The sequence below is a fragment of the Heterodontus francisci genome, chromosome 13 (assembly GCF_036365525.1).
Source record: "Heterodontus francisci isolate sHetFra1 chromosome 13, sHetFra1.hap1, whole genome shotgun sequence".
In the NCBI taxonomy this organism is placed as follows: domain Eukaryota; kingdom Metazoa; phylum Chordata; class Chondrichthyes; order Heterodontiformes; family Heterodontidae; genus Heterodontus; species Heterodontus francisci.
Window position 1 is genome coordinate 35,035,596 of NC_090383.1, and position 26,764 is coordinate 35,062,359.

The following is a 26,764-nucleotide window of genomic DNA, read 5'->3' on the forward strand; positions in this document are numbered from 1 at the left end:
TATTTATTTATACAGCACTGAAACAGGCCCTTCGGCCCACCGAGTCTGCGCTGACCAACAACCATCCATTTATACTAATCCTACATTAATCCCATATTCCCTACCACATCCCCACCAATGGCCAATTTACCTAACAACCTGCAAGTCTTTGGCTGTGGGAGGAAACCGGAGCACCTGGCGGAAACCCACGAAACCCACATTATGATGGTATTACTGCCAGGATCTTGGCCTGCGCCTCTTTGGAGCTGTAATATTTGTCATACCTTTCACTTGTCACTTTACGGAAACTTGCTGAGGATGGATGTAACATTGTTTCTTCTTGCTCCCCAGAGCCTCTTATTGTCAGTTATTTAACAATATTATTTGTTTGTTCAACCTCCCACTGTGGATTTGCAGTTTTTGCTTAAGTTGCAACTACTTTATTTATTATTGTTCCCTCCTCTCTCCCTCAGAAAGCTTCCTTTACTTTTCAATTGTTTACATAATCAAGGCTGACACCTCAGTGCAGTACTGAGCCAGAGGTGCTATCTTTCAGATGAAATGTTAAACCAAGGTCCATTTGCCCTCTCAGGTGGATGTAAAAAATCCCGTAGCAACTTTTGAAGAGTAGGCGATTTCTCTTGGTGTCTTGGAAAAAAGTTATTCCTCAACCAACATCACTAGAACAGGTCTCATTGCTGTTTGTGTGACCTTGTGATGTGTAAATTGGCTGCTACTTTTCCGACAATAAAACAGTTACTACGGTTCAAAAATACCTCATTGGCTGTAAAACCATTTGAGATCTCTGGAGGTTGTTAAAGATGCTTTATCAATACAGGTTCTTTATTTCTTTAAAATATATTTGTTTTCCCTGCTTATTTCCCATAGTAGATTTGTATTTATAGTCGTTTGGTCGTACAGAACTTGAGAATTGCTGAAAATAGAGTCATGGTGTCGAAGTTTTTCATCTTGCACTCATCAGGACAATACGCAAGAATAACCAATGTAAGGGAAAACAACAACTTATACTGCATGAGGAGAGTGTTGATTGGTTGGCAAGTGAACTCTGATTGGTACAGGCATTGTACATACATTGTCTACATTGTACATACCACTTACATGACTAAAGAGTTCCTAAAAAAATTTCAATCATTCCAAAAACTGAATGTGTTATCAGCATCTATCGAAGACCAACTTCATGAACACTGACCCTTGGAATCGCTAATTAATGCAGGTACATTTGAATGAAGTTTCAGATGAGAGACATGCAAGTGTAAGATATTAGGACAGCTTTTACATGCAGTTTTATAGCAAGGTGGGTTATTCACAGTATTCTGTTTAACTGACTCATCCTTAGGGCGTATAGAAGTTTATAACAAGGTGAGAGCCCACAGCAGTACCCTAGTCTGCAACTTGTACACATACAGTTTACTCTGGTAAATTGTGTAGTTAGGTTAATTTGCAGCACTGAACGGGCTTTTTTTTATTTAAGATGAATTTTTGTGATGTGTTCATATTATGCTCACTATAACATTCATCCAGATTTGAATGGAATACTAAATCACGATGATGGGATAGAAAAGGTGTTTGCTTCTTGGAATCTTATTTGGGTTACCTGGGATGGGTGATTCAGGGGCAAGTACAGCTATACAATAAATTACTTCAGATAACTGACTGCTGGTTACTTTTCCTTGATGCCAATTTGTTACCAGTTACAGACTGCTCACAGCACGTATTTTCAAAACAAATATCATTTAGTACTCGCTCTGATTCTGACAAACTCTCCTTGGTGGAGATATTGAAACTTTGAAAGGCATCTCTGGTCGCCATGTTGCTGTGCTGAATTTAATGGACCAGAATTTCCTGTAGCAGGGCATCTAAAAGCTGGAGGGGGCATGGTAGTGGCAGTGGAGCGGCAGGGTTGCAATCTTTTATTGGTTACAGATCACAGTTCTCTGTCAGAAGTGACCTGGTCCTAACATTACACCATCAGAAGAGCAGCCAGAATGACAGCAGCAGAAAGGAATGTGCAATCATGCATTGCTTAGAGACTGACTTGTGCATTCCTGAGGGGACAGAGAATCTGCCGAGAGAATTATAAACTGTACAGTAGGAATGAGACTTTTACTGCCAAGGATCCTGTTGTTTCAACCTAAATAGGCATTGTTAGAGACGCATGCTTTACAGCACCTAATATAACAACACAATCGGACTGCAAACAAACAGAACACATGCTTTAAACAGACGGTGTTCCTTTATAGCACACAACATATGTCAAAAACATTTCCACAAGGCACATCTCATCTACTGTCCATTCAGGATATTTTTAATCAGTTACAGCAAAGAAAATGCCAACAAAGTAAATGAGCCAGAATATTCCATTGGCCCATAAAGTGTAACTTTGAAGCTTTACGAGTAAGTTCTTAAAGAAACCACAAAAGGAATTACACATCTCAGAAAGAATTTACTTTCCTCATGCGACATATTATATAGAACTAGTTGTATATATTTTCATTCATTTATATAATGAGGTTGGCCACAAAGTGTCAAATTACAGCATATATTTTCCATCTGAGACTCGATTTTGCAAACCATATAGTCAACCTGTGGTTATACTCAGAATTTAGCCAGAAAAATGGATGTAGAATGTGGTTGAAGCAATACAACCTCACATTGCTGTAGGATTTAGTTTTGGAAATTTCGGAATACAGAGCCTCACAGAGTGTAGATCATAATCCCCAAATAATGGAATCTCACTAACTAGAAGCACAGTTGGAGAATCAGGCATAAAAGTCAGAATCCAATTCTCTCAGCTCTTAGTTTGTTGAATGTTAAAATGAATTTGCACAACATGCAGTGGTTACACTCATAGCTAGAAAAGGCAAGTATACAATGGACATCTACCATTGAGATCAATTATGTTTTCTGTTGGTGAAGTCTTAGGTCCGGGAGAACTGCAATAATGGTGATGGGATATGGCAGCCTTGGGGAGTGGGATCCTCGTCTGTTGAGGTGGGAACAGGGGGAATTTTAACATGGAGGAGTGTGCGGGTTTAGTTGTAGGTGGTGGGGGAGGGGCTATAAGACAGCAAAAATGCGAGAATGCTGGAAGTTGGCTCCACTTGCCAATTTCTGTGTTTAATTCAAGCACATGAGGTTAGTTGTGCTTAACCCCTCTTGGGAAATTGGGGGGTTGCCTATTAACATGAAGGGATATTTCAACTTTTAACACTTCTAACTTTAACATCGCATCTATGGCTTTCCCAAGCTTCCTGAAAATCACCACTGAAACCAAGGTGAGAACACAACAGCCATTGAGGGGACTAATTAAAACTCATGCGAATACTGCAATAAATAAGCAGCACTCACAGTTGCTTTCTTACCTACTAATGTGAAAGGATTTGTTCACAGTACTTTGGCTGAGAGTTTACGTTGACACTTCGGAGGTTTTCTGAATTGTATCAGGATGGGTGGCACTTTAACTACCTTACAACTACCTGGATCTCGAAAGAGCAGCAATATGACCAGCAGCAGCACCACCATCAGTAGCAGCCTGTTGTTGAGAGATCTGCAGCCAGACAGCAGAGAAAGGAGCAGCAGAGGGGTGCAGCTCATAGAAGGCAATACCCGTGACACAGAGTGTACAGGCAAAGGCTGAGTATACTTTGCATGTCAAGACAGCAGTGGTTCAGGAGGCTCAGGTTGTTGCATCAGGTGGTGAAAGACATCCACAGCCTCCTAGATGAAGACCTGCTCCCTGCTGGACCTGGTGACACGGGTTACCACTGGGTGTCAAAGTCACCCTGTCCTCAACTTTTATTACCTCTGGATCATTCCAGGGATCTGCTGGAGACATATCCAGGATCTCCCAGTTGGCAGTGCACAAAAGCCTAAGGTAGGCCACTGATGGGTTGTTTGCCAGGGCCAGCAATTAAGCCAACTTCGCCTGCAATGACACCAAAATAAGCAGGCACTCAGGTTTGCGTCTCTGCCTGGCTTCCTACAGGTGCAGGGTGTCATCGACTGCACACATGTGGCAATCTGCACACCCCAGATCAGCCAGGAGTATTTGTGACCCGCAAAAACTTCTGATCCATCAATGTACAGCTAGTGTGCAATTACGAAAAGGTATTTCTGTAGGTGTGCACAAGTTTCCCAGGGTGCTGCCATGATGCTTTCATCCTAGGCAGTCCAAGTTCCCTAACTTCTTTGAACCGGCAAGCTAAAAGTCAAGGACTGGCTTTGGAGGGAGTGCAGCATGTATGACACCTGGACTCCAAGGGTTAAATTACGAGGAGAGATTACAAAAACTAGGACTGTATATCCTGAAATTTAGAAGGTTAAGAATAGATTTTATTGAGGTTTTCAAGATATTGAGGGTAACTGTTGGGTAGAGAGAGCGAAACTATTTCCACTGCCTGGGGAGCATAAGACAAGGGGGCATGGCCTACAAGTTAGAGACAGGCCTTTCAGGAGTGAAATTAGGAAACACTTCTACATGCAAAGTGTGGCAGAAGTTTGGAACTCTCTTTTCCAAACAGCTGTTGATGCTACATCAACTGTTAATTTTAAATCTGAGATTGATAGATTTTTGTTCACCAAAGATATTAAGGGATTTGACCCTTAGGACCAAGCTGTGGTTTATAAGGCCTGTGTTCTCAGCACCTTGCTGTATGGCTGTGAAACATGGACGATTTACAGCCACCAGGAAAAGAAGCTCAATAATTTCCACCATCGCTGTCTGCGGTGCATTATGGGTATATCCCGGGAGGACAAAGTGACAAATGCAGCAGTCCTCTCAAAGGCAGATCTTCCAAGTATGTTGACAGTAATCAAACAGAGATGGCTTTGGTGGATTGGACACGTCTGCAGGATGGAAGATGGTCGCATATCCAAGGGCCTTCTGTATGGTGAGGTAGCTGGGGCCAGACAACCAGTGGGACATCCAAAGCTCTGCTTCAAGGATGCTTGCAAGCATGACATGAAGGCCCTAAATGTTGACTATCACACCTGGGCTCATGAGCTTGTGAAAGAGGAAAATATCGACACATCCTATGGACTGGTGTGCGTTACTCTGACGACCAGTGACTACAGCAGCTTGGCAACAGGCACCAATGCCAAAAACAACAACTCATAGCGTCACTTGACAGCTTCATGGGTGGCACTTGTGGCAGAACCTGCAGCTCAAGAATTGGCCTTCACAGCCATCAGCAAAGGTGCACCAAGAGAAGACACCCAACCTAAATGAATTGTTTGCTGCATGTCCATCATCTTTTGTAGATGGAAGGATGTCGACCATGGAGCAAAGGCAGCTATATAGAGTTTAGTCACAGATCTCATTGAATGGTTGAACAGGTTTGAGGGACCAAATGGCCTACTGCTATTTCCATGCTTCTATACTCCTTTCAAACTTGGCTGATGACATCTTTGAGAATCAATGAAGCCCAACAGTTCTAAAATGAATGCCATATGACCACTAGATGAGTGATTAACAAGTCATCAGATGCTGAAGATGTGCTTCAGGTGGATTTGAACAGATCTGGAGATGCCCTTCAATACTCCCCAGCCAAGGTCTCCAGAATGGTCATGGTGTGCATTGCACAGCAGTGAGGTTTGGACTTGCATGAAGAACAAGGCACAGAGTGTAGATTTTCTGCAGACAAGCATGAGGAGAAAGAGGAAGAAAACAAGGATGAAGGTGTTAACAGCAATGCAGCACCAGCTGCTCACATTGCTGCCAGAGATGCCCTTATTGATGCAAGGTTCACTTAGTTACCACCAGTGGCCCAAAATCTGGCCCATATGCAATGGCCACATTTCTGGCCTCCCCTCACCCTCAATGTCACTGCCACAAAACAGTCCTGTAAACAAGCAACCACTCATTGCAAATCCGCCCCATTGGTCCCCATCAATTCATGTCTTCCCATTCACCATCAAACAAGATAAAAGGTAACTTGCCACCCAGGAGCCAAGAATGGGTATCAGGGTAAACTGGTGCAAAGTAATACATTTTAGGTGATACTACTAAACAATGGAAGCGTCTCAATCTAACATTTTCACAAAATCCATGTGCATTTGATAAATGACAAAGCTTCACTCTCCCTTTTCCTACCATTCCAGGTGCAACCCTTGTGGTTTCATCCCCTGTGTGTTCAAAATCATAAGGGGTCTGGACAGAGTAGACAGGAAAAAACTATTCCCATTGGTGGAAGGATCGCAAACAAGTGGGTACAGATTTAAGTTATTTGGCAAAAGAAGCAATAGCGACATCAGGAAAAACTTTTTAACGCAGCGAGTGGTTAGGACCTGGAATGCACTGCCTGAGAGTGTGGTGAAGGTAGGTTCAATTGAGGATTCAAGAGGGAATTGGATTGTTACCTGAAAAGGAAGAATGTGCAAGGCTTTGGGGACAAGGGGGGAAAGAATGCACTGGGTAAATTGCACTTTCAGAGAGCCAGTGCAGACACGACAGGCCTAATGGCCTCCTTCTGTGCTCGAACAATTCTGTGATGCTGTGAGGTAGAGGCAGGCTGCTCAAATCCCTGCTTTGACCACTGAGATGCTCTTGGCCAATGACCTCTGGGTTTTGGAGCCCATGACGGCCCATCAAAGACTGGTCCACCTTCACCCGTGCAGGGCAGATTCGACCAGCGAGGCAGCATATTGGGTACTTACTGGCTGAGGTGGACGCAATGGATAAGAAGAGGGAATAATTTGAGTGGAGATCCATTTCCATGTCCTCTTTCGCTATCGTTACTCTCATGGGCTAGCTGCACTTCACTCTGCTGGATAGCATTTTGGTGGAGATCAGTCAGATGCTGTAAGGTTAAGGCTAAGGTATCTGCCATCATACATAAAGAACCAGACATGTTGGCATCCAGAGTGTTCAGGCCGTGATCAAGGCGTATGTGGACACATTTGATTGCCACACTTGATGTTCCATGGAATTGGCCACAATATGCAAGAAGACAACCTTGCATTGCCCTGCAACATCACCGCATTCATGCTTGAGGTGGACTCCTCCATTCCCTCTGCAATTGTGGACAGTTGTGCTTGGATGGCCTGTCAGTATATCACACATTCTCTACTAGTCCTCAATGATTATCCTTTCCCTCAATGAGGCCCATGGTACAGCATCTGTATCCAGCTGAGTGAAACTTGGAGAAGGCTGCACCCTCTGATGTGGTATCTCTATTGCTGTCCCTGCCACCATCTGCTCTTTCTCACTTGTGAAAAGTGAATCACTAGGTGAAACCCCAACTATTGTCTTACCAAAGTGCAAGTATCTGACCTGGTGCATGGTAAGTATGAAATAAAAACAGAAAGTGCTGGAAATATTCAGCAGGTCAGGCAGCAACTCTGGAGAGAGAAACAGAGTTAACATTTCGATAATCTTTCATCAGAACTGACCAGCTGAGAATTTCCAGTATTTTCTGTTTTTATTTCAGATTTCCAACATCCGCAGTATTTTGCATTTGCACAAAGTATGAGCCCTGTGACAGAAGGAAGCATCTCCTCTGAGGATTTGTCATTTGCGATGTCCATGAACTGCTGTTGCATGGGTGAAGGCCTTGTGGGAGATAAAAGGTATGTATTAGTAGTTGCAAGATAATGTTGTAAATGATTGTTATGAAGATGATCATATTTCACTTGCTGCTGAAGTTTACGCATTATCTGAGTGTGGTATGACATATGTGTATTATATTTGATTCTGTCTTCAGGGAGCTGGGAGGTCCCTATGGCCAGCGTGCTGAGATGTCACTTTCTGCACTTTCTCATCTGCAGTTGTCAACTGCGTAATCTGTAGAGGCCCATCTTTGGTTCTTCCCCTCTCCCTTGTGTTCTGCGCTCTTTTCTCCTGCAACAGGGCAAAGAGCAAACCTATGAGTAACTGTAATGATACATGCTTTCATCCAATTGATGGAGTGTGTTTGGTGAGGGGAAGTGGGAGTGGTGGATAGATAGATGGGGATGTGAGGAAGTGCGCTTGCATGGTAAATGGATGTGAGGAGTGATGTGCTGGAGTCGGCTTGACAAGGTAATGTGAGAGGTGATGTAGTGATGCACACAGTAGGATGTGGGTGAATGTGCAACTGTGGTCACCAAGGTCAATTTTAACAAAATAAATCTTGTGGATTGCAAGAGGAAGGCAAGGTTGAGGATGGAACATAGGAATAGGAGTAAGCCATTCAGTCCCTTAAGCTTATTCCACCATTCAATTAGATCATGGTTGATCTCGACCTCAACGTCATTTATTTGCCTTATCTCCATATCCCTTGATACCCTTACTGAACAAAAATCTATCATGGTTTGAACATTTCAACGGAGCCAACATTCACAGCCTTTTGGACAGCAAGTTCCAGATTTCTGCTACCCATTGTTTGAAAAAGTGCTTCCTGATTTCACTCCTGAATGGCCTAGTTCTAATTTTATGAGTGTGATTCCTTGTTCTGGATTTCCCCACCCTTCAATCTTCTAAGTTTAAGGTAATACGAGCAGCAACGTGTCCTGCTAATTTAATTCTTTTATTTCTGATATCATTCTGGTGAATCTGCACAGTAACTCCTCCAAGGCTAATATATTCTTCCTGTGCTCCAGAAAGGATCTGATCAAGGCTCCATATCACTGAAACATCACTTCCTCACTTTTATATTTCAACCCCCTTGATAAAAAGGTCAACATTCCAGCAGTTTTTTGATTACTTTTTGTTCCTGTGTTCTAACTGTTAAGTGAGTTGTTTACACAGACAATCACACCTCTGTTCCTCCACAGTTCTTTGTCTCTCATCATTAGGCAAATATTCTGATTTGGTTTTCTCATATCCAAAGCGAAAGACCTCACACTTCCCCACATTGAACGCTGTCACAGTTTTGCCCAGTCACTTAAAGTGTCTTTTTCTTCTATTCTTTCTCAAGATGTGGGCATTGCTAGCAAGATCAGCATTTATTGCCTGTCCTTAGTTGCCCTTGAGAAGGTGGTGTTTTAAAGAGTTCTATTATTGTAGGTCTTGAGAAAGAATAAGTTGGACGAGAGTGCAAGTTTAGAAGAGAGCAAAGGATTATTTGTAGAGGACATGTCTTTTTATTAATCTGTCCAAGTGCAAGAGCAGAGCTTTCACATATGACAGTAGTATTCAAGGCCGGATAGACATAGGGTTTAGAGAGAGTTGAGTGTTCATCATGAAATTGTTTTTCTTTGTGGAGAAATAGGAGTTTTATTATTCTGTTACCCAGAAAAAGCATCAATCCACCACGGCATCATTCATAGTCCCAGGAGATGTGTCCACATGTCAACAACTTAATTACTGAACAAAATTGTTTTTAAAAACTAAAATAGTATACATATATATTGTAACGACAGCACCTAGCTTATGTCATGTTACAAAGCTGGAAGTCCTCAAGGGTTTTGCATGAATTTATAAATGTTGGCTAATTTACTCATACAGCTAAATTAAAAGCAAAATATTACGGATGCTGGAAATCTGAAATAAAAACAGAAAATGCTGGAAATACTCAGCAAGTCTGGCATCATCTGTGGAGAGAGAAGCAGAGTTAACGTTTCAGTCCTGAAACATTAACTTTGCTTCTCTCTCCACAGATGCTGCCGGACCTGTTGAGTATTTCCAGCATTTTCTGTTTTTCTTGCTCTTAAAGCTCATGATGTCAATGGAATACCGTTGGAGGACTGCAATTTCACAACACACTGCAGCAGCTATTGCTGTAGTTGAAATACTATACTGGACAGCTCTGTACATGCACAACTCAGCCCCTGTACTTACTCTGCCCTGCTTATGCTTGTGGGTCCACATTCAGTTTGTTTTGTGGTTGATTAAAATTTGCTTTCATTTGTCTGATGATGATTTTCACCATTTTAGTAACATGCGCATAGAATTTTTTCTGCAAATTATATACACGACACATGTACATTGACCACCTCTATGGTATACACATACTGACCAATATATATTCCACACACATGTATCAGCCCATACATGTACACCTCTACATGGACCACACATTTCTCCAAATACATACACACCTCTCCTCATCCATAGCAATTGTAATACACAAGGTATTTTCCACCCACATAAACCAAGTATGTTTACAGGTGAACCTCCACGTCAGTTTGAAAGAACTGTCATTCAGTCACCAAGTAAATTAGCTTGGGTGTGCACTGACCCATCCTATCAGGATTTTTTCTTTCTTTATTTCCTATGAATTTTGCACTTAATAAAATGAAAAACGTCAGCGCTGGAATAGAGACCATTTATCCAGTTTTTTGTACTCAATATCAGCAACCAGTACTCCGAGGTCAGGTATAATTCAGATCGGAAAAGTGTAAAGATCCTGTTATGCCAATGGCTTTATTGAATGATAATTTTCTTCAATCCACTGACTGGAGATCTGCATTTATTTTTTAAAAGACATTTCTAAAAAGACAAGCTGCCAGCAAAGTCATCTTTTCAGCTTAAGATGATCACTTAGTTTGCTACACTGTATCCTCCGTTGCAAAGGACTGTGAGGAGAGAGACAAAATGTCTGCTAATTTCCCAGCAAGAGCCAAGACCCAGGAAGTTTAGAGGAACTACCTGTTCTCTCAGCAAGCAGAGAAATACTGCTAACTGCTATGTTTGAAAGACTGAGCGACTGTCATGTGACAAGCCCCTCCCCATCTGTGTCAGCTGATGTTTTCTCTGCAGCAGAGGAGAAGCAACTGGACTCTGACATGAGCAGACCCTAAGTGGGGGTCTCTCTCTCTCTCTTCATTCCAGCTTGAAAGCTTTCAAATCCTGCTTGTCGACTGACCACCTTTGCATACTCTGGCTACAGTCAGAAACCCTGCTGGAGGTATTCATCCGCATCGCTATCTCCAAACCAGACATCTACTTCTTCAAGCTAAAAGCCTCAGGACCACTGAATTCAGGTAGAAGCCAGCCGAATCACCATCTCGACAGACTGTATAACTTGTTTATGGACTCTAACTCAACCAATCTACCTTTTCCCATTCTGTAACCGATTTGTGTGTATGTAAACCTTCAGCGTGTGTGTGTGAGTGAAAGTTGGGGCATTGTTTATTACTTTATTAGTTTGGTTTAGGTACAATAAAGTTAACCTTTTTCTTTGTTAACGCAAGAAAACCTGTCCGATTGGTTCTTGTTATAATCATAGCAAGTAAGTAATCAAACCAACTGAATTGGCCAGTATATCCACTTTAAGAAAGAATTAAACTTGTTGTGGTCAAACAAGGAGAGGGAAAAGAGGGAAGCCCTTCGACTCTTCCTCACTTGACTGTATCATTCCCTTTACTTTATCCAATTTGTGTGCCTTATAAACATAGAAACATAGAAAATAGGAGCAGGAGTAGACCATTCGGCCCTTCGAGCCTGCTCTGCCATTCATTATGATCATGGCTGATCATCCAACTCAGTAACCTGTTCCCGCTTTTCCCCCATATCCTTTGATCCCTTTTGCCCCAAGAGCAATATCTAACTCCTTCTTGAAAACATCCAATGTTTTGGCCTCAACTGCTTTCTGTGGTAGCGAATTCCACAGGCTCACCACTCTCTGGGTGAAGAAATTTCTCCTCATCTCAGTCCTGAAAGGTTTACCCCGTATCCTTAGACTATGACCCCTGGTTCTGGACTCCCCCACCATCGGGAACATCCTTCCTGCAACTACCCTGTCAAGTCCTGTTAGAATTTTATAGGTTTCTATGAGATCCCCCCTCACTCTTCTGAACTCCAGTGAATACAATCCTAACCAACTCAATCTCTCCTCATACTTGAGTCCTGCCATCCCAGGAATCAGTATGGTAAACCTTCGCTGCACTCCCTCTATAGCAAGAACATCCTTCCTCAGATAAGGAGACCAAATCTGCACACAATATTCCAAGTGCAGCCTCACCAAGGCCCTGTATAATTGCAGCAAGACATCCCTGCTCCTGTACTTGAATCCTCTCACTATAAAGGCCAACATACCATTTGACTTTTTTACTGCCTGTTGCACCTGCATGCTTACCTTCAGCGACTGGTATATGAGAACACCCAGGTCTTGTTGCATATTCCCCTCCCTCAGTTTATAGCCATTCAGATAATAATCTGCCTTCCTGTTTCTGCTACCAAAGTGGATAACCTCACATTTATCCACATTATACTGCATCTGCCATGCATTTGTCCACTTACTCAACTTGTCGAAATCACCCTGAAGCCTCTCTGCATCCTCCTCACAATTCACCCTCCCACCCAGTTTTGTGTCATCTGCAAATTTGGAGATATTACATTTAGTTCCCTCATCTAAATCATTAATATATATTGTGAATAGTAGGGGTCCTAGCACCGATCCCTGCGGTACCCCACTTGTCACTGCCTGCCATTCGGAAAAATACCTGTTTATTCCTACTCTTTGTTTCCTGTCTGCCAACCAATTTTCTATTCATCGCAATGCACTACCCCCAATCCCATGCGCTTTAATTTTACACACTTATCTCTTATGTGGGACTTTGTCGAAAGGCTTCTGAAAGTCTAAATAAACCATATCCACTGGCTCCCCCTCATCAACTCTACTCATTACATCCTCGAAGAATTCTAGTAGATTTGTCAAGCATGATTTCCCTTTCGTAAATCCATGCTGACTCTGTCCAATTCTACCACTGTTCTCCAAGTGCTGTGCTATAAAATCTTTGATAATGGACTCTAGAATTTTCCCCACTACTGACGTCAGGCTTACTGGTCTATTTTCTGTTTTCTCTCTACCTCCCTTTTTAAATAGTGGGGTTACATTAGCTACCCTCCAATCTGTAGGAACTGTTCCAGAGTCTATAGAATCTTGCAAGATGACCACCAATGCATCCACTATTTCTAGGGCCACTTCCTTAAGTACTCTGGGATTATCAGGCCCTGGGAATTTATCGGCCGTCAATCCCATCAATTTCCCCAACACCATTTCTCTACTAATACTGATTTCCTTCAGTTCCTCTCTCTCACTAAACCCTGTGTTCCCCAACATTTCTGATATGATATTTGTGTCCTCCTTTGTGAAGACAGAGCCAAAGTATGCATTTAGTTGGTCAGCCATTTCTTTGTTCCCCATAATAAAATCCTCTGTTTCTGACTGTAAGGGACCTACATTTGTCTTCACCAATCTTTTCCTCTTCACATATCTATAGAAACCTTTACAGTCAGTTTTTATGTTCCCCGCAAGCTTACTCTCGTACTCTATTTTCCCCTTCTTAATCAATCCCTTGGTCCTCCTTTGCTGAATTCTAAAATGCTCCCAATCCTCAGGTCTGTTGTTTTTTCTGGCGAATTTGTATCCCGCTTCCTTGGATCTAATGCTATCTCTAATTTCCCTTGTACGCCATGGTTTGGCTACCTTTCCCGTTTTACTTTTGTGCCAGAAAGGAATAAATAATTGTTGCAGTTCATCCATGCGCTCTTTGAATGTTTGCCATTGCATATCCACCGTCATCCCTTTAAGTAACATTTCCCAATCCATCATGGCCAACTCGCGCCTCATACCTTCGTAGTTTCCTTTATTAAGATTCAGGACCCTAGTCTCAGAATCAGCTACGTCACTCTCCATCTTGATGAAGAATTCTATCATATTATGGTCGCTCATCCCTAAGAGATCTCGCACAACTAGATTGTCAATTATTCCTCTCTCATTGCACAATACCCAGTCTAGGATGGCCTGTTGTCTGGTTGGTTCCTCAACGTATTGGTCCAGAAAACCATCCCATATACACTCCATGAATTCCTCCTCTATGGTATTGTGACTAATTTGATTTGCCCAATCTATATGCAGATTAAAATCACCCATAATTACAGATGTTCCTTCATTGCATGCGTCTCTAATTTCCTGCTTAATGCCATTCCCACCATCACCAGTACAGTTTGGGGATCTATAGACAACCCTCACTAACCTTTTTTGCCCCTTAGTGTTTCTCAGCTCTACCCATACAGATTCCACATCATCATCCCTTCCTCACTATTGCGTTAATTTCCTCTTTAACCAGCAATGCAACTCCACCGCCTTTTGCTTTTTGTCTGTCCTTCCTAAATACTGAATACCCCTGGATGTTCATTTCCCATCCCTGGTCACCGTGCAGCCATTCTCCGTAATCCCGACTATATCATATCGGTTTACATCTATTTGCACGATTAATTCATCCACTTTATTAGGAATTCTCCGCAATTAGAGCCAACATCCAAAGGATCCTTCCAATCACAACAGTGTAAACTTACAGTTTCTCCAAATTAGATATGTATTTTGGCCTGTTTTGATGTGATCAACACGTGTCAAATCAGTGGCACTTTACTCTTATGAATATTGATACCTTCCACACTCATTTCACCTAAAATCTTTGCAGCTAGTAGATAGAGGAGACTTCCATCCTGGCACTGCATTCAGAAGTGGCTCCATATTTGAAGGGATAGTGAGCTAAGTCCAGGCATCACTCAGTATCTACAGGGAAACAGCTGTGGCCTGGTAAAATGGAAAACTGGGGAAGCAGGTTTAAGTATTTCCCAGCATGTGCCATTTGGTCTACTAAATTAAATGTTTTTCAAGGAATCTTTTGATGTCAACAATTCTATATTCAGATTTTCAGTCTAACTGTGACACCTTTGAAACTTCTACACAGCAAAGTGAATGCCACATCTAGAAGGCACTGTCAAAAGTATGATAAATACTCCTCACTTGCCTGGATGAGTGCAGCTCCAACAACACTCAAGAAGCTTGACACCATCCAGGGCAAAGCAGCCCACATGATCGGCACCCCCTCCACCACCTTCAACGTTCACTCCCTCCACCACCGGAGCACAGTGGTAGCAAAGTGTACCATCTATAAGATGTACTGGAGCAACTCACCATGCCTCCTTAGACAGCACCTTCCAAACCCAGAACCTCTACCTCCTAGAAGGACAAGGGTAGCAGATGCATGGGAACACCACCACCTGCAAGTTCCCCTCCAAGTCACGCACTATCCTGACTTGAATTATATCGCCATTCCTTCACTGTTGCTGGGTCAAAATCCTGGAACACCCTCCTAACAGCACTGTGGGTGTATCTACACCACATGGACTGCAGCAGTTCAAGAAGGCAGCTCACCACCACTTTCTCAAGGGCAATTTGGAATAGGCAATAAATGCTGGCCTGGCCAGCGATGCTCACATCCTATTAACGAATAAAAAAAATGTTAAATACCAAACTTTACGCATGAGGAAATGTTTTAAGCCATTTGAAACATTACAGATTTTATCGATCATTTCCAGAATGGGGTTGTCTGTAAACACTTCTGAGGCAGAAAGGAGGCGTGTATTTTTCCTTCTTTGTCTGTTTGTCTCAGAACCCTCCCCCCTTTTAAACTCTAGTATGAGCTCTGCAAGTACTTCACAGTGTCCCTGACTCTGATCTCTCATTCTGGTGCATTTTCTAACATCACATCATAATCGCTATGTTTCTCCAGCTCTTTATTTTGTTTTCAATTTTATCTCCTTTTCCTTTCCTGAAGATGGAGACTCACACTGGCTAGAGTTTGATCGCCCTCCTGTCCCAATATCTTGACTTATGGCCTAGACTCCCTGTCAGTAATATCCTCCAGCTCTACAAAGCTCCAAGATCTCTGCATTCCAATTCTTGCCTCTTGTGCAGTCCCAATTTTGAATTTTCCACCAGCAGTATCTGTGTCTTTAGTTACTGAGGCTCTAAGCTATTGAATTTCCTCCCTAAATCTCTTTGTCTCTGTAACTTTCTCTCCTCCTTTAAGGCACTGCTTAAACCTCACCTCTTTAACCAAGCTTTTGATCACATGTAAGTAACATTTGCACCACACAGGTGCCAGGCAATGACTATCTCCAACAAGAGAGTATCTAACCATCTCCCCTTGACATTCAATGGCATTACGATCATTGAATCCCCCACTATCAACATCCTGGGGGTTACCATTGACCAGAAACTGAACTGGAGTAGTCATATTAATACCATTGCTACAAGAGCAGGTCAGAAGCTAGGAATCCTGCAGTGAGGAAGTCACCTCCTGACTCCCCAAAGCCTGTCCACCATCTACAAGGCACAAGTCAGCTCCAACAACATTCAAGAAGCTCGACACCATCCAGGAAAAAGCAGCCCGCTTGATTGGCACCCCATTCACACACATTCACTCCCTTCACCACCGACACAGTGGCAGCAGTGTGTACCATCTACAAGATGCACTGCAGCAACACACCAAGACTCTTTAGACAGCACCTTCCAAATTCACGACCTCTACCACCCAGGAGGACAAGGGCAGCAGATGCATGGGAACACCACCACCTGCAACCTCCCCTCCAAGCCACACACCACCCTGACTTGGAACTATATCGCCGTTCCTTCTGGGTCAAAATCCTGGAACTCCCTTCCTCCAGCATTGTGGGTGTCCCTACCTCACATGGACTGCAGCAGTTCAAGAAGGCAGCTCACCAGCACCTTCTCAAGGGCAATTAGGGATGGGCAATAAATGCTGGCCTCGACAGCGATGCCCATATCCCATGAACGAATAAAAGAAAGCATGTATTACTACTTTCGTATGTGGCTCGGTGTCAAATTTTGTTTGATAACACTCCTACGAAGTGGCTTGGGACATTTTACTATGTTAAATGCACTCTGTAAATGCAAATTGTTGTTATTGTTGGAGCCAAGGGTAGGGTTTCTGCTTTGGGTGCAATCGGCAATCCGGCGCAAATTGTGGCCATTTGGAAAAGGTTTTTTTCTTGAGTTTACGCTCAAACTCATTTGCATATCACCAATTCAAAATCTGTCATGAACCAGTGTTTTAAAACATTTTTTTTTTAAATTGCTTGAAAATATTCCTTAATATATTTAAGAGTGGTAACTTTGGTGCAGTTTGATTAATGCAGCTGAAAATGTGTTTAACACAAAATAAAGGACTTTTAATCACAGTGTTAATCTCTGACCTCTACCTGTCTCCAAATGAAGTACTTCCTCCTGTGATGTTACACAAACTCTAACAGCAGCCTTTCATCCTCAATCCCTAACCTACCAGCGTTGACATCCCCTCAGACCCATGCACTGTCTGCTGGGCCTGAGGTCTGCCTGTGATGCACAGACCCTCACAACTCTCACTGTTAGTGGTAGTAAGATGTTTCTCCTAAACCTGCCCTCTCTTCAACTGCAGCAAGTCCCTACTCCTCCCACCGCTAACATTGATAAGGCACCGCTGGAATATGTCAACCGTGGTCAGTGGTAGACCTTGGAGTGGTAGAGCTGGGTCCCTAAAGGTGGCAGGACAGATAGATAAAGTGGTGAAGAAGGCATGTGGAATGCTTTCCTTTATTGGCCGAGGTATAGAATACCAAAAGCAGGGATGTATTGCTGGAACTGTATAAAACACTGGTTTGGCCACAGTTGGAGTACAGTTCTGGTCGCCACATTACAGGAAGGACATAGTTGCTCTGGAGAGAGTGCAGAGATTTACAAGAACGTTGCCAGGATTGGATAGGCTAGGGTTGTTTTCCGTGGAACAGAGGAGGCTGAGGGAGTGACTTAATTGAGATGTACAACATTATGAGGGGCTTAAATAGAGTAGATAGGAAGGACCTGTTTCCCCTAGCAGAGAGGTCTGGGGGCACAGATTTAAGGTGATTGGTAGAAGGATTAGAGGGGACATGAGGAAAAACTTTTTCACCCAGAGGGTGGTGGGTATCTGGAATTCACTGCCAGGAATGGTCTTCTTTTTCTTCTTTGGCCTCCTTGTCTCGAGAGACAATGGGTAAGCGCCTGGAGGTGGTCAGTGGTTTGTGAAGCAGCACCTGGAGTGGCTATAAAGGCCAATTCTAGAGTGACAGACTTTTCCACAGGCGCTGCAGATAAAATTGGTTGTTGGGGCTGTTACACAGTTGGCTCTCCCCTTGCGCTTCTGTCTTTTTTCCTGCCAACTGCTAAGTCTCTTCGACTCGCCACACTTTAGCCCCACCTTTATGGATGTCTGCCAGCTCTGGCAATCACTGGCAACTGACTTCCATGACTTGTGATCAATGTCACAGGACTTCATGTCGCGTTTGCAGACGTCTTTAAAGCGGAGACATGGACGGTGGGTCTGATACCAGTGACGAGATCGCTGTACAATGTGTCCTTAGGGATCCTGCCATCTTCCATGCGGCTCACATGGCCAAGCCATCTCAAGCGCTGCTGGCTCAGTAGGGTGTATATGCTGGGGATGTTGGCCGCCTCGAGGACTACTGTGTTGGAGATACGGTTCTGCCACCTGATGCCAAGGATTCTCCGGAGGCAGCGAAGATGGAATGAATTGAGAGGTTGCTCTTGGCTGACATACGTTGTCCAGGCCTCACTGTCGTAGAGCAAGGTACTGAGGACATAGGCTTGATACACTCGGACTTTGGTGTTCCGTGTCAGAGCACCATTTTCCCACACTCTCTTGGCTAGTCTGGACATAGCAGTGGAAGCCTTTCCCATGCGCTTGTTGATTTCTGCATCGAGAGACAGGTTACTGGTGATAGTTGAGCCCAGGTAGGTGAACTCTTGAACCACTTCCAGAGTTTGGTCGCTGATATTGATGGATGGAGCATTTCTGATGTCCTGTCCCATGATGTTCATTTTCTTGAGGCTGATGGTTAGGCCAAATTCATTGCAGGCAGCCGCAATCCTGTCGATGAGTCTCTGCAGACACTCTTCTGTGTGGGATGTTAATGCAGCATCATCAGCAAAGAGGAGTTCCCTGATGAGGACTTTCCGTACTTTGGTCTTCGCTCTTAGATGGACAAGGTTGAACAACCTGCCATTTGATCTTGTGTGGAGGAAGATTCCTTCTTCTGAAGACTTGAACGCATGTGAGAGCAGCAGGGAGAAGAAGATCCCAAACAGTGTAGGTGTGAGAACACAGCCCTGTTTCACACCACTCAGGATAGGTGGTGGAGGCAGAACCCTCAATTCTTTTAAAAGGTACCTGGACATGTACCTGATATGCTGTAATCTGTAGGGTTATGGACCAGGTGCTGGAAGGTGGAATTAGATTGGGCAGCTAGTGTTTTCAGCCGGCATGGACATGACAGGCTGAATGGCCTCCTTCTGTGCTGTAATTTTTCTACGGTTCTATGGTTCTATTCTTACCTCTGAATAAGAAGGTTGGGGTGTCAACAACCAGTCCAGAAACTTGAGCACAAAATCTAGGCTAGCACTCTAGTGCGGTACTGTGGGAATGCTGCACTGTCAGAGATGCTGTCTTTTAGATAGGATGTTAAATCAAGGCCCTGTCCTCTCTCTCAGATGGATGTAAAAAATCCCATGGCTTAATTCAAAGAAGAGCAGGGGAGTTCCAGTCTGATGAAATGTCATCAACCTGAAACATTAACTCTCTTTTTCAACAGATGCCTCCTAACTTTCTGATTATTTCCAACATTTACTGTTTTATTTCAGGCTTCCAGCATCTGCAGTATTTTGCTTTCATTTAAAAGGATTGTTGGCCAAGCAGTAATAACCATTACCTATTGCATTAACATCAATTTTAAAGTTGCTGATTATAATGTCCTAACTGCTATGTTTACTGCGGGCAGATTGACCAAAGCAAAGAGAGAGACCCTTTACCTTTCAGGTGAACTAGTGTTTACAGTCAATCATCTTAGAGGAAACAGATGAAGCCATTTGTTGAACTATTGCTGTTTGTAATAAAGTTAGTAATGTCCAAATGTATAGTCATCTGAAATGCCTGTTTTTATTCAGGTACAGCAGACCCACTGTGCTTTTTCAGCACTTTTGCTTTTATTTGTGTTTCAGCTATCTTTATTACATGCTGTAATGTGAATTTTAACCGTACCCTCTGTGATCACCTTTGAAATTGAAATTGAAATGACTTCTAATTTTTAATGCTACCCTAATAAACAGGCCATCGCATATAGCAGGCAAATTGCACTCCCACATATACGTCTACTATAAGCAGTGGGGACTGTATTTGCCCTTATTACCTGTGATGTATTTTTTCGAAATTAATGAGATGGCAGGGAATATCGAACTGAAAAGAGAGCCATAAAAAGTAAATCATTTCATTTTTAAAAAACTCTACGAAAATTATCTCATGCCTTATGTGGAGACTCAGAACGCACCAACAAACAGTCTCATTGTAGAAGTCAACTGGTATTAATAAATTACACCAGCTTAGCTGTCATGGTGTATGGCACCTGAAAAGCTTTGCTATGTTACAGACTTGTAATACTTTTCTGGGTATCTGTTAGTTCATGTCATCAATGGTTTGTCACTAAGTTAATTCGTCCATTTCTCTTAAAGTATTGAGGTAAGGCAAGTGAATAACCTGGCATAATAAATGAACACTGTGGGACAGGACGGTGACATCAAGTCCTCTTTGTCCTTACCTCTCCCGATCCTGCTCAAGGAGGTTGGTGAAGTCATCACTCTTGTTCATGTAATCTGTGTGCTTGTGTTTCTCATTTTCCAATTCATACACAGTACGCCTGTGACACTTTTCAGCCAGAAGCAGTTGCTCCAACATACGCCGATATGTCTCTCTGTGCTTCTCCACCAGCATGTCCAGCTGCAGTCACAGAGAAGAAATATTACAATCAGGCTGGATACCCCTGGATTATTAGATTACCTCTTACTGGACTTATCCCTCAACCTTGGTTTCCCACCCACAGAAAGGTGTTTGCAAATTCCAGCAGCTGATTTCCCCCTCCCTGAATTTCTCCCCTTCTCTCCTGTGGATGCTGACATTTCCTGGAGGTGGCAACTCATGGGCTCTAAGAGGCATCCAGTAACTTGCCAAAGTGGCATTTCTTTATGCTTGTACTTAATTGAGTGTCAGCAACCCAACTGTCGCAGACATTACACTCAAGCCTGATCCTATCCTCCACACCCACACACGCAGCCTTTCCAGCAAAGGGCCTGTGGAAATTGAACAGCAATGAGAACCCCAGCTGATTTTCTTTCTCCTTCCAGCAGTACTGAGGACAGCGCTGACCCCTGATAAGATCAGCCACATTAGCACAGAGCAGGCATCACAATAGAGACCCTCCCAAGCTCCACGGCTCAGTATCACATTTGATGATGCATTCACCCATTGCCATGGAGGTGGGGGACACTGATTTGCGAAATGCAACAGTTTAGGTTGGGATTTTTACATTTCACTGAACAGTGCTGCCAACAACCCCTTTAATCTAAAACCTAACTGTAAAGCGTGGAGATTTAAAAAAAAATTCTCTTTCATTGTGTGGACTGGATAATTTGCTCGCAGCATCTCTGCTTCTCTGTTCTGTTTAGACCCTGCTGCTGTTCCACACAATAGCCAAGTTCCAAACAACGGGAGGTAAGTTGTTAGGAATACCCTGAGCACAATAAACTCAATGATAGCATAAATCAATGTTACTCATCAACTTTGTATTGAGGGCCACAGTGCTAGGCTGTATCTAGCTCAATGGACACACTCACTAACAGTGCAATATACTGCAGAACTTAATAAGGCAGCCTGTACCTTCGGGGGAGGTGGTGGCGTAGTGGTATTGTCACTGGGCTAGTAACCCAGAGACCCAGGGTATTGCTCTGGGGACATGGGTTCGAATTCCAACACGGCAGATGATGGAATTTGAATTCAATTAGTCAAAAGCAGGTCCGGAATTAAAAGCTAGTCGATTGTCATAAAAACCCATCTGGTTCACAAATGTCCTTTAGGGAAGGAAATCTATTGTCCTTACCCGGTCTGGCCTACATGTGACTCTAGACCCACAGCAATGTGGTTGACTCTTAAATGTCCTCTGAAATGGCCGAGCAAGCCATTCAGTTGTATTAAACTGCAACAAAATCAATGAAACCGGACGGACCACCCAGCATCGACTTAGGCACCAGAAACGACAATGGCAAACCCAGCCCTGTTGACTCTGCAAAGTCCTTCTTATTAACATCTGGAGGCTTGTGCCAAATTTGGGAAGCTGTCCTACAGACGAGTCAAGCAACAACCTGACAGTCATACTCACGGAATCGTGCCTTACAGCAATGTCCCAGACATTGCCATCACCATTCCTGGGTATGTCCTGCCCCACTGGCAGGACAGACCCAGCAGAGGTGGCTGCACAGTGGTATACAGGTGGGAGATAATTGCCCTGGGAGCCCTCATGGCATCAGGTTTAACATGGGCAAGGAAATCTCCTGATGATTACCATCTACCACCCATCCTCAGCTGATGAATCAGTACTCCTCCATGTTGAACAGCACTTGGAGGAAGCACTGAGGGTGGGTGGTAAGGGCACACAATGTACTCTGGGTGGGGCACTTCAATGTCCATCACCAAGAGTGATTGGTAGCACCATTACTAATTGGACTGGCCGTGTCCAAAAGGTCATAGTTACTAGACTGGGTGTGCGGCAGGTGGTGAGGGAAACAACAAGAGGGAAAAGTATACTTGACCTCGTCCTCACCAGTCTTCCTGTCGCAGATGCATCTGTCCATGACAGTATTGGTAGGAATGACCACTGCACAGTCCTTGAGGAGACCAAGTCCTGTCTTCAGTTTGAGGATACCCTCCATCGTGTTGTGTAACCTCATGGCACGGCATATCCCCCACTCTACCATTACCATCAAACCGGGGGATCTACCCTGGTTCAATGAAGAGTGCAGGAGGGCATGCCAGCAGCAGCACCAGGCATACCTCAAAATGAGGTGTCAACCTGGTGAAGCTACAATCCAGGACTACTTGCATTCCTAACAGTGTAAGCAGCATGCAATAGATAGAGCTAACCGATCCCACAATCGACGGATCAGATCTAAGCCCTGCAGACCTTTCGTATCCAGTTGTGAATGGTGATGGACAATTAAACAACTAACTGGAGGAGGTGGCTCCACAAATATCCCCATCCTCAATGATTGGGGAGCCCAGCACATCAGTGCAAATGATAAGGTTGAAGCATTTGCAACAATCTTCAGACAGAAGTGCCAAGTGGATGATCCATCTCGGCCTCCTCCTGAAGTCCCCAGCATCACAGATGCCAGTCTTTAGCCAATTCGATTCACTCCACAAGTTATCAAGAAACGACTGAAGGCACTGGATACTGCAAAGGCTATGGGCCCTAACAACATTCCGGCAATAGACTTGTGCTCCAGAACTTGCCGCACCCCTAGTCAAGCTGTTCCATTACACCCACAACACTGGCATCTACCCGACAATGTGGAAAATTACTCAGGTATGTCCTGTACACAAACAGCAGGACAAATCCAACCCTGCCAATTACCACCTCAACAGTCTACTCTCAATCATCAGTAAAGTGATGGAAGGTGTTGTCGACAGTGCTATCAAGCGGTACTTGTTTAGCAATAACCTGCTCAGTTTGGGTTCTACCAGGGCCACTCAGCTCCTGACCTCATGACAGCCTTGGTTCAAACATGGACAAAAGAGCTGAATTCAAGAGGCAAGGTGAGAGTGACTGCCCTTGACATCGAGGCAGCATTTGACCATGTATGGCACCAAGGATCCCTAGCAAAACTGAAGTCAATGGGAATCAGGGAGAAACTCTCCACTGGTTGAAGTCATACCCAGCGCTTGGAAGATGGTTGCGGTTGTTGGAGGTCAATCATCTGAGCTCCAGGACATCACTACAGGGTTCCTCAGGGTAGTGTTCTAGGCTCAACCATCTTCAGCTGCTTCAGCAAAGACCTTCCCTCAATCAGAAGGTCAGAAGTGGGGATGTTCGCTGATGATTGCATAATCTTCAGCACCATTCGCGATCCTCAGGTACTGAAGCAGTCTGTTTAGAAATGAAGCAAGACCTGGACAATATCCACCTTCGGCCGATGAGTGGCAAGTTACATTTGTGCCACACAAGTGCCAGGCAATGACTATCTCAAACAAGAGATAATCTAACCATCTCCCCTTGACATTCAATGGCATCACCATTGCTGAATCCCTAACTATTAACATCCTGGGGGTTACCATTGACCAGAAATTAAACAGCAGTAGCCATATAAATACTATGGCTACAAAAACAGGTCAGACGCTTGGAATTCTGCAACGAGTAACCCGCCTCCTGCCTCCCCAAAGCCTGTCCACCATCAACAAGGTACAAGTCAGGAGTGTGATGGAATACTCTCCACTTGCCTGAACGGGTGCAGTTCCAACAGTATTCAAGAAGCTCGATGCCATCCAGGACAAAGCAGCCCGCTTGATTGGCAACCCATCTGCAAACATTCACTCCCTCCACCACCGACGCACAGTGGCAGCAGTGTGTGCCATTTACAAGATGCACTGCAGCAAGACACCAAGACTCCTTAGACAGCACCTTCCAAACCCACAACCTCTACCACCTAGAAGGACAAGGGCAGCAAATGCATGGGAACACCACCATCTGTAAGTTCTCCTCCAAGCCATCCTGACTTGGAACTATATCACCATTCCTTCACTGTCGCTGGGTCAAAATCCTGGAACTCCCTTCCTAACAGCACTGAGGGTGTACCTAACCCACATGGACTGCAGCAGTTCAAGAAGGAAGCTCACCACAACCTTCCCAAGGGCAATTAGGGATGGTCAATAAATGCCGACCTAGCCAGCGATGCCCACATCCCATGACGAATAAAAAAAAATTTCCACCCGACCCCACACTGAGATCCTGACTTCAAAGAGGGCAGTCTGCTATTGGGAGGCAAAGCAGTTATTTGCAAGGATCAGGGGAAATATAGCAGTTAAAAGCCTAGAAATAACTGTTGTTGATTTGGGCTTACGAACAGTGAATGAGTTTGTATGATGTTAGGCCATTTATTTTAAACAGGTTAACACCTCAGCGACAACAGCAGACAAATGAATGCTACATGTTCTGTGTTCCACAAGTACAATTGCATTTATACAACAACATGCATTTAGATAGCTTCTTTACTGGTTTAACACATCATGAGAGTCCAATCAAAAAAAAAATTGACACTGAACCTCAGAAGGAGATAAAAGCTTCAGTCTTCCCAATGTTTATTGGAGGAAATTTCTGTTCATGTCAGACAAGTAGCATGACAGATCAGAGGCAGTGGCGGGGTCGAGGGAGGTGGTGGTGAGATAGAGCTGGGTTTCGTCAGCGTACATGAGGATCCTGACATTGTGTTTTTGGATGATGTCGCTGAGGAGCAGCATGTACGTAAGAACTAGGAAGGGGCCGAGGCTACAGCCTTGGGGGATTCCAGAGATAACGGTGCTCATGGGGGGAGCTGAATTTTCGTTCCGGGTTCGGGAACCCAACTCCCGTAACATTTCCGGATCATGACCCAGCGCCACGTGAGCGATGCTATTTTCAAACGCAAAGGGCCTTATTGGCCCAGAGGCGAGTTTGGTGCCCAACTTGTAGCGCTGGGAGTGGCCTGGTGGTGGGACCCAGTAACGGAGGGTCCTTTGAAAAGGAGTGGGGAGGGTGGGGGGTGGCGACAGCCATGACTGTGATTGCTGTTCACTGAAGCAATGGAGCAGTAGGGACCTCAGAACTCAGCTCTGACATGGGCATGTGTCCTTGGGTGGCATCATCATTTTCAGATGCCTCCCTTGTGGCTATAATGGATGCAGTGGCTGACAGGAGAGATGTTTTGTTCCCAGTGTCCAGAAGAAGAAATCCGCTGAGAAACAAAGAGGGCATGGATTAAGGTGGCGACAGAGGTCAGCAGCTGAGGAGTCATCAGAAGAATGTGGGTCCAGTGCAGAAAGCAATTCAATGACCTGATAAGGTCTGGAAAGGTAAGTGGCCAGCGGCACCTGGGTGACAGGTCACCAACTCGATAAACAGCAGCATGCAAAGGAGCTGACCTCATAGAATGTCTATAGATCTCCCCAACATTGTCAGATCAAGTGTCCAGTCGCATCACCGAGACAGCAGCCACCCTCAGATATGGGGTGCTATTCAGAAGGGGAAATCACTGAGAGGCACACCAGCACTCATATGTGTCATGTTGTAACAGATGAGGGAGGCAGCTTACTCATGAATCATTCTCCCCTCATTTTGCAGGAAAAGCGAGCCCACAACACATGGGAAGTGACTTGAACAGGTGGTGATGTCGCCCAGCTCCACACTCTGACCCCAATAGAGGAGGTGACGCTGGAGATCGTCAGGGTGCCAATGCATCATTCTGTGGGACTGGCGAGATGGGAGGCCATGAATAGTAGTGCCATTTCATAGCTCTATCCTGAGGTGACGGGCATGGAGGAGACTCCTGCTCACTGTGCGCTGTGGATCTTCAACCGCTGTCATCTAAAGGGTTGGTTGTGCTGGGGCACCTATTAAATAGGATAGGTTCTCATTTCCACTTCCCACAGGGCCAATTGCAGAGGGGAAGGAGAGTGCACAAGCACAATTGTCGCCCCCGCCCTCCTCGGTGGGGAAAGATTCAATGGAACCAACATTGTAACGTCATACCTCAGCACCTTCCACCAGTGCGGACACACTCACCTCAGTTGGGTCCCAGAGTAGCATAAAATGGGGAGCACTAGGTGAAGGTCACATCACGCGTGCACAGGAGGAGGAGGGTGAGGCAGAGTCAGCTGTGGACAGTCTCCCTTGGAGAAGGGAGGGAAGATACGGCGATGCTCCTTGGGTGTTACAAACAAGGGTCTTCCTCGAGAACCAGAGGGAGATAAGTTCCTATTTGTTGGAGTTCTCTGAGGCCTTGAGGAGTCATGGGCAGGCAATGGAGGAGTCCGTAGGAACATAAGAACATGAGAAATAGGAGCAGGAGTAGGTCATTTGGCCTCTGCTCCATCATTCAATGAGATCAAAGCTGTGTAATATTACTTGTTCCTTTCATAAGTG

At 44.3% G+C, this 26,764-nt stretch overlaps 1 protein-coding gene across 3 annotated transcripts in view; it reads right to left on the reverse strand.

Annotated features, from left to right (window-relative positions):
• Positions 1–26,764, reverse strand: part of LOC137376333 (filamin-A-interacting protein 1-like) — a 412,771-nt gene that overhangs the window by 144,974 nt on the left and 241,033 nt on the right. For all 3 annotated transcript variants that reach the window (XM_068044658.1, XM_068044659.1, XM_068044657.1), the window contains exon 4: positions 20,360–20,538. In XM_068044658.1, coding sequence (XP_067900759.1) covers positions 20,360–20,538 — 179 coding nt within the window. The remainder of the gene's footprint in view (positions 1–20,359; positions 20,539–26,764) is intronic.